Raw genomic sequence first — 9284 nt, forward strand, 5'->3', positions numbered from 1 at the left:
TGAGGGGACAGATAATACTATACATTTTCTTGACAATCTTGGACTTTGGGGATACTATTCATCAAATGCAAAAACTACTTTCAACCTTTTGGTCCCTGCTACCACAGTACACATGTCTTTACCACAGGTGGTAACTGCATACTGCGTGTATCAGAGTCCTGACTTAAGTCCTGTAGATCACTTCCTTATTCTCATTTAAAGCTCTGCTGAAAAAGCGTGGAACCTGAAACTACCACACCGACTACTAAAGCACTTCCACTACTCATACGTACCTAGATATGTTCACGTAAAAAAAAATATATATTAAATAAAAACTGACATTCAGGCCAACACAGCAGGGTTTTATTAGAAAAATGAACCAATGAACAAAAACACTAAACTCTTAAACCTAGAAAGACAGGCCTGGGAAGATATGCCAAGAAGTACAAAATAACATTGTTGTGAGAAGTGAGTCGGCAGTTAAGCTCTACATGGAATGCTTTAACTGACATCACACCTGCCTGCTTACACCATTTCTAGAGGCAGATTCTAAAGGTAATTCACACATGTCAAATCCCCACTGCATGACACTTTACCTCTTACCCCTTTGTCTTCTTCCCTACCTCTACCCTTTTTCCATTATCCTCCTTCATTTTCCTCCCTCCATACATTGAGCACCAAACAGAAACTCACTGAAAGAGGGACATGGTACTGTTCAACAACACTATTTGAAAGAAATGTGGGCCTTTTCAACACCAGCCCAGTTCATTCTGTTAGGTAGAAGTGCATCTTGTCGTTGACGTTCTTCCTCTCGGGGTTGAGGCGTTTTAGGATCTGAGCCAAGACGTTGACGGTCTGCTCGCTGCTCAGGCCTGTCCTCTTGGTCTGGAACTTCTTCAGCAAGTCCTTGGTGGTCATGGGCTTGCGGATTAGGTAGCGACGTACTGCCTCTTCGGTCAGCTGGACGTCACTGCGGTGGGGGGGAAATCGAAGAAAGAATGTCAGGAGAGACAGGGTTGGCAGGGAGGGGTTGTCGAGAAAAGAATACAAAAATGAGCAGAGTTGGTGGGGACAAACCTGGAGCTGGGTGTTGATTTGCCTGAGGGGGGCTGTGGTGTGCTCTTCCCTGAGGGGGCAGGACTCTGGGTGGTAGTTGCTGTGCTTCCAGGCTCCATCTTCAGCCTCTTGGCAGCTGGAGAGTCTGAGCTACCACCCAGTACCTGTCTCTTACCTGGGAGGGTGAGACAAAGGGGAGAAAGATAAGGGGCAGGATGTGGGAGACAGCTTAATTGTTCAATCAGAAAGGGTGAGTATAGTGCTGAGGATGCAAATTACCTGTAGGTAACAAACAAACAAGAAAGACTTGCAGATTATGTAAATGTCGATAAAAGGCAAATACTAATGTAAATATCACCTCCCCGTCTGAGTGTGCGCGGGTTACCTTGCTCCAGTTTGCTGGCAGCAGCACGGAGTGTGTTGGAGGTGGAGGCGGAGTCTATGGATGGTGTCCCAGGGCGACTGCCAGTCCTGGAGCTACCACCAGAGCCACGCCCACCACCGCGCTTAGGAGGAGTACGCTTTTTCTAAGGGTAAGGAAACCAGGAAATGTGAGAAAGTACAAATGACTAGACAAGGTTATTCAACAGCTGAGCCAATATCAATATCCAGACCTAGTGTATTGAGACCCTGACAAAACAAGAAATGGACATAAATTACAGGACCCAGAGCCAGATAAACACCACATTGTGCAAAAAACTCCTATTGTGCAACAGAGTACAACGTATATAATGTTTATCAGCTACCAACAACAGCAGTATTGTTGGAGACTTTTAGCCAATACCCCTCCCCAGATCAATACCCCTACCTAGATCAAGACCATGACATCAAGACTCCATCTCTGCAAGAAGGAGAGAATGGGTTTGACATTGAACAGTGGCACTAGAAAAAGGCCCTCACAACAACTGTAACACTTTGTCGCTGTCACACACTCACCACCATAAAGAGAGCTGAGGCTGCCTCTCCATCGATGTCGCTGTCCTCTGAAGTGTCTGACTCGCCGCTACTGTCTGAAACACACGCAACTGTTACACAGCAGAGCCCCTTTCGACCTTCTCCAAACACACACATGCTATGTACAGTGCTGGGAAAAATATATTTTTGCATTCATTTTTGTATATTACTGAATGTTATATTGTCAACAATAAGAAAAAATGTATACATATTTTGATTATCATCAATTAAAGTTATTCAACACGCAAATCCCCAGTGAAAAAAGGAATTGCTCTCCTAGACTCAAAGACAGATTACACCACATTCAGCAGCATAAACTGCAACAAAACTCTTCATGTCTCCCAAAACAGTGTGGAAATGACCCGGATGTGCATCATCTTAAGAAAGGATACATTACAATATCAGGGTGTGTGTGTTCTCTGTTACAGACTCAAATGTATGTCTCTTTCCATTACGCCAAGGAAATCGGTACTGATGCATCAAAGCCAACAAGCTTGACACCAACAAGCTTGACCATTGCAAAGCAGTTCTTATGGTGGAATGCAGTGTTTTCCCCACATTTGCCAAAAAAGTTAACCTTTTGTCTTATCTGTCCATAGGATTTGGTTTCAGAACTCATCTCAAGTTGGACAAAAAAAAAGCACATGGATGAGCGTTCATGTTGGTATAGAAAATCAAATAGGAGGCTAACCTAAGACTAGAACGACTTCCTCCACCCAGGGGGGGGCATTTATTCCTGGTTGGAGGAAGTCGTTGAAGTCTTAGCATTTCTCTGTGAAACACTGATAAGATTAAAAGATTCTAAAGGACAAAACACAGGAACATCTACCTCTCTTTTTCTTTTTTTCCATCTGGACTGGGGTCTTCTTCCCTTCCTCTTCCTCCTCCTCCTCTTTGCCCTCTTCTTCATTCTGTTTTTCCTCCTCACTCTCGTCCTCAGTGTCCGAGGCCTCATCAATTCCTATGGAAAGAGAGTTAGTTGGTACATGCACAAGTGCACACAAGCTTTATAAGATGCCATCAGGATGCCCTCTGACCTTTAGGGCCGTCCTCCTTATTGGACTTGGCTTTCTCTTCGCCGGCCTCTTCCTCGGAGCTGCAGGAACGAGAAAATAAGGTAAAGATGAAGAGAAAAATAATTTGACAATCGTTTGTTTCTGTGGGGACTAACGTCTGCTCGGGTTTTCCTCACCTGCTTTCATCTGACATATAATCAACCTCCAGTCCCTCATAGTCTCCATCGTCACTGTCCTCATTTGCTTCGCTGTCACTCCCCCTCTTCTTCTTCTTCTTCTTCCCCTTGCCCTTTGCAACTGATTCCTTCTTCTTCGGCTTGTTGTCTCCTTCTGAGAGGATGAAGAATGTAAGGGAGAAAGGGGAACAATGAGGGGTGAGAGAAAGGAAAAAAAAGAGACGCACCAAGCAATTAAGTTTAACACACCACACGTACCGCACCCCGGTTAAACACGCTGCGTGTACCGCGGCCCGCACCCCAGTTTAACACGCTGGGGCAGGGGGTCGGACCTTGGGCCGGACGGCTGGGCTGCTCATCTACATAATATATTAGGGGTGTTTTTCCCCATTAAATTGGCACAAATCACTAAAAATCGATTTTGGTTTGTCATAATGGGGTATTGATAGGCAAATACAGTGGGAAAACAAGCATTTGATACACTGCTGATTTTGTAGGTTATCCCACTTACAAAGCATGCAGAGCTCTGTCATTTTTATCATAGGTACACTTCAACTGTGAGAGACGGAATCGAAAACAAAAATCCAGAAAATTACATTGTAAGATTTTTAAATAATGAATTTGCATTTTATTGCATGACATAAGTATTTGATCACCTACCAAGGATTCCGGCTCTCACAAACCTGTTAGTTTTTCTTTAAGAAGCCCTCCTGTTCTCCACTCATTACCTGTATTAACTGCACCTGTTTGAACTCATTACCGGTCCACACACTCAAACAGACTCCAACCTCTCCACAATGGCCAAGACCAGAGAGCTGTGTAAGGACATCAGGGATAAAATTGTAGACCTGCACAAGACTAGGATGGGCTACAGGACAATAGGCAAGCAGCTTGGTGAGAAGGCAACAACTGTTGGCGCAATTATTAGAAAATGGAAGAAGTTCAAGATGACTGTCAATCTCCCTCGGTCTGGGGCTCCATGCAAGATCTCACCTCGTGGGGCATCAATGATCATGAGGAAGGTGAGGGATCAGCCCAGAACTACACGGCAGGATCTGGTCAATGACCTGAAGAGAGCTGGGACCAAAGTCTCAAAGAAAACCATTAGTAACACACTACGCCGTCATGGATTAAAATCCTGCAGCGCACGCAAGGTCCCCCTGCTCAAGCCAGCGCATATCCAGGCCCGTCTGAAGTTTGCCAATGACCATCTGGATGATCCAGAGGAAGAATGGGAGAAGGTCATGTGGTCTGATGAGACAAAAAGAGCTTTTTGGTCTAAACTCCACTCGCCGTGTTTGGAGGAAGAAGGATGAGTACAACCCCAAGAACACCATCCCAACCTTGAAGCATGGAGGTGGAAACACCTTCTGCAAAGGGGACAGGACGACTGCACCGTATTGAGGGGAGGATGGATGGGGCCATGTATCGCCAGATCTTGGCCAACAACCTCCTTCCCTCAGTAAGAGCATTGAAGATGGGTCCAGGCTGGATTTTCCAGCATGTCAAGGTCCTTCTCAAGGTCCTAGAGTGGCCTAGCCAGTCTCCAGACCTGAACCCAATAGAAAATCTTTGGAGGGAGCTGAAAGTCTGTATTGCCCAGCGACAGCCCCAAAACCTCATGGATCTGGAGAAGGTCTGTATGGAGGAGTGGGCCAAAATCCCTGCTGCAGTGTGCAAACCTGGTCAAGAACTACAGGAAACGTATGATCTCTGTAATTACAAACAAACGTTTCTGTACCAAATATTGAAGTTCTGCTTTTCTGATGAATCAAATACTTGTTATGCAATAAAATTACTTAAAAAACATACAATGTGATTTTCTGGATTTTTGTTTTAGATTTCGTCACTCACAGTTGAAGAGTACCTGTGATAAAAATGACAGTCTTCTACATGCTTTGTAAGTGGGAAATCCTGCAAAATCAGCAGTGTATCAAGATATGTGGAGGAAGTGAGGATTACTTTCTGTAGGCATTGTAGGTACATAAGCAAAAATAATACTCTGACTCCATTGTAGTTATCATGTTATTCTGGGACACCCCTTCCTCAACTGTATTGAGAACTTCCATGCCACATTCACTTGTCATTTCTGTACACCCCCACCAGTCTTACCTTCTCTGCTGCTGTCGCTCTCGTCGCTGCTCAGCTCCAGGTCGTCCTCCAGGTCGTGGATACGAAGGTCACCTCCTCTTGCTCCCTTTTTCTTCTTTTTTTTCTTACCCCCCTTCTCGCCCTCCTCGTCTTCGTCATCTGGCCCTCTCTCCTGCTCCCGGAGACGCCTCTGGAGCATGATGCTGAAGTGGTTCACCACCTTGTTCCTCCTGGGGGAGTGGGCGTGTCACGATCACGTTTTCCTCAACTCTATCACCCAACATCGTTCCCACTGTTTCTGCTTGTGGGGGGTGAACCTTCACCCCAAAATCATTCCCCTCCATATCATCCCTTCTCCTTCTCCTTCACACCTTTTTCCTCATTCCTACCCTCGCTCCCCGTCTCCCCTCACCTGCCCCACTCCTCCTCCGCCTCCTCGGCAGTCAGTGTCCGGTGTTTGGCCTGGGGGACAAAGTTGTACCAGCCGTTCACAGGGAAAGCCTCAAAGGCACCGTCAGGACACTGGGTGAATATGTAGTAGGACGCGTTCTCGGTCACGCCCCCTTTCTTCTGACCCTTAAATCTGAGACACACACAGACACGTTTCAAAAGGAAAACCCATTATCTGTGGGTGCTTCATATTGACATGCAAACATATGCAGGAACTACACAAGCTCCTCCTTGGTATCAGATCTGAGGATTTCTGTCTAATTATTTGTAGGAAAGGGGAAAAAAAGAGCTAGAAGCCAGAACAGGATTTCCCACTAATGCCCCTGACGGCAGTTTTGCTTGATGACCTTAGTGGACCTGGTCTATGGTCTTAGTGCCCAGATAAATTATTAGACCCTTCAAGGCCAGTCAGCTTTGCCTCTAAAATCACTAAGTCCCCTCCCTGCCTCCTCATTTTGTGATGCGTTTGCTTGTCCTCATCTACTCCCTGCCTTGTCGTTGCAAACATGTTTATGTCCAAGCGTTCCTGTATCCCTACGTGCCTGTATGTGTCACAGCCTCACCTCTTCCCTGCCTTGCCATTGATCTTGAGGATCCAGGGCTGGTCCTCCACCTTGAACTCCCTGGTGACGATGCCAAACTTCTTCCTGCGCGCCTCCTCACGCTGCTTCTTTCCAAACTCACTGCCCGCCGCCCCCTCCTCAGTCTCCTCCCCACCATACATCCTCCTGTTACTCATGTCCCGCTCCATACGAGCCTGTGGGGGGGGGGGGTATGTCATCCTGACTTTGGTCACCTTGTGCAGATGGGATTAAAGACTAAGCCCAAAAACACCTCATGGCTAACTGCTACCGGTTAGCATATGCTTTAACACAAACTGTCTGTGTTAGCGACAACAAGCAAGCTTAATGTACTTCACTTAACTAAAAAAGTTATTCTTTTTTTCTTGCTCCCAACTCTGCTTTGCGCTCAGGTAAACGTCAGAGGAGTTGGGAATTTATGTTTGGCTCCATGAATTCAACAACCCCTGGCTGCTTATGCACATATGATATGCATGATAGCCTAAACGTATCAATTTATGATAATGTTGTGTTGATGCAAAAATGAACAGCCAATAGCATAACTAAACACATGATATCAGTGGACTACTGTCTCTGGTCTGAGCGCTCTACTTAACCTAACGGTGAGGCACTCACTGCAGTGTATTTCACAAAAAATATATTAAACCATTTCATATACAACACCAGTTTTTATGTTTTCCACTTTGAAGAATAATAGTGATACTATGAAATAACACATAGGGAATCACATAGCAACTAAAAATTTTTACTGTTTAACATATCAAAACACATTTCATATAACATATTTCAGCTTGCCTGTCTTCTCATGACCTTTCCGGTCCAAGTGCCACTAGCCTACAGGACAAGCAAATGAGGGTTCAAATCTGTCTCACCAAATGGTGAGCCAATTCAAAGTAGAGTCAAGTCTTGTGTTGGACTCAAATACTGTAACGCACCAAGCAATAACGGAGTATGTGGAAATTCTGCATTGCTTTCAAATGTGATTTTGATACAGTCCTGTTTCACATATCCTACTAGGCTGGCCTAGACTGCATCAAATAGTTGTATTACATAAACTCAGAGAGCTTGTGTTGTTATTGTTTGAATTCATAACATGGACAGGTTTAAAAGCACTTTGTATAAGGACTAGTGATCACATGGACAGGGGCCTTTCATACCTGGGTCCAGGTGGAGCAGTTGACTTTGTCCCCAGAGTTAAATGCCATGATGCTGTACTTCTTACTGTTGTTCCTACACACACACACACACACACACACACACACACACACACACACACACACACACACACACACACACACACACACACACACACACACACACACACACACACACACACACACACACACACACACACACACACACACACACACACACACACACACACACACACACACACACACACACACACACACACACACACACACACACACACACACACACACACACACACACACACACACACACACACACACACACACACACACACACACACGGCAGTGCTAGGTATCATGCATATAATTTGCAATTCAATAGAGGGAACCTACAGTTGCATTAATAATGTGTATCCTCCTTGATGCATTTCAAACCTTCCATGAGTTATACATATTATTACAAATCAATGAAAAAACATTTAGTATTATTCATTTTGGCCCTTTTCTGGTTAATTGTGTGAATGGGTACGCAATGGCTTTAAGCCATGAGTTCTGGATTAGGAAGATGTACTTACTTGGGGACCCGGACTGTATACTCTGTAGAAGAGGAACTGCTCCCACCCTGTAGAACACACACACACACACACACACACACACATACAGTGAACCAGTCTGACCATGAGGTTAGCAAGTAACAGATCATTAAAAGCAGTGGTTCTCAACTATGAGCATGGGAACCCAGAGCACTGCTGGTTTCTCCTTTAAGTGACAGTTAATTGCATTGATTTTAAATCAGTCCCTGATTTTAGGGCTAGTAAGAAAACCCACAACACTCCTGGTCTTGAGACCTGAAGTTATGAACCACTGGTTGAATGCACCAGCAAAGTAATACATATTTTGTACCAGTAGCAACTTTGATTGGAAGCCATTGACATAGAGCTATCATGTAAACATTACAATATAAAGCTTGATGTGGAAACACCATTACAAGAATGGTTTAACTAACTAAGAATAGTTTAAGCTAATACATTTTTACTGCCAAATTGTCTCACTATAAAGGTGTTATTATATTGACAAGATTAAGCAAGAAAACCATACAGAACCCTTACCAGTGACGTCATGACCGACTATAAACAGTTGCTTGGTCACCTGTTGGAAGGATAACGACAATGTATTAAATTCATAACGAGAAAACATTTTATTGAGTGTGGTCTTATCATTAGAAAAATAAGATCAGCACAATCCTGGTGTTTATTTGCGGTACCAACGCGAGTTCCCTGGCATTTTGCACTTGTTGTGTGTAGCTAGACGGAGACACTGGAAATATTAACCCAGCCAACCTACCTATTCAAAACGTGCGAATCAAAAATATGCTGGTGGCTATATTTTATGCTTTGCATTTAATAAAACGTATTAAACTACTGAAAAACATCGCATAGAATCCCACAGTACCTAACCAGTTAGCTAGCACTACAGATAGCCGGTTGCTCAACATTCACTTACTTCAGCCCACTGTTCCGTCAATAACAATGGTCCGCTAGAACATTAAAGCAAGGCTTTATAAAGCTTTAGTTCCTAGTAGTGATGGGAAGTACGACTCTTTCTACTGACACGGATCTTGTCGAGTCGGTCAGTAAAAAGTTGGAATCTTTCGAGTCAGTAATGCCTACAGCACCCCCCCCCCCCCCCCCCCCGATTATCTGTTACAAACATGTCTTTATAATGCTACTGTCTTCATCTATTTTTCTTTGCATATGTAAAACTAACAGCGTATTATAGTCTGAGTTCAATTATCAGTTATAAACATGTCTTTATGATGTTCCTGTCTTG

At 44.3% G+C, this 9284-nt stretch overlaps 1 protein-coding gene across 3 annotated transcripts; it reads right to left on the reverse strand.

The window, feature by feature from the left end:
- Positions 1-320: 320 nt before the first annotated feature.
- On the reverse strand, positions 321-9020 carry gtf2f1 (general transcription factor IIF, polypeptide 1). Of its 3 annotated transcripts, none has more exons than XM_013135860.4 (14): positions 8958-9020; positions 8564-8603; positions 8030-8076; positions 7461-7533; positions 6286-6479; positions 5685-5855; positions 5294-5502; positions 3182-3335; positions 3027-3085; positions 2819-2950; positions 1972-2045; positions 1421-1562; positions 1057-1210; positions 321-949 (listed from the first exon to the last, which is right to left on the reverse strand). In XM_013135860.4, exons 2-14 carry the CDS (start codon positions 8573-8575, stop codon positions 745-747), a joined length of 1626 nt encoding a protein of 541 aa, XP_012991314.1. In that variant the 5' UTR covers positions 8576-8603; positions 8958-9020; the 3' UTR covers positions 321-744. The 3 variants fall into 3 exon arrangements, with proteins under 3 accessions (XP_012991314.1, XP_028979667.1, XP_012991313.1); XM_029123834.2 differs by lacking the exon at positions 8958-9020 and adding an exon at positions 8799-8951 and having other exon boundaries at positions 1975-2045; XM_013135859.4 differs by lacking the exon at positions 8958-9020 and adding an exon at positions 8799-8951.
- Positions 9021-9284: the final 264 nt, after the last annotated feature.

Source organism: Esox lucius, chromosome 11, assembly GCF_011004845.1.
Source record: "Esox lucius isolate fEsoLuc1 chromosome 11, fEsoLuc1.pri, whole genome shotgun sequence".
In the NCBI taxonomy this organism is placed as follows: Eukaryota; Metazoa; Chordata; class Actinopteri; order Esociformes; family Esocidae; genus Esox; species Esox lucius.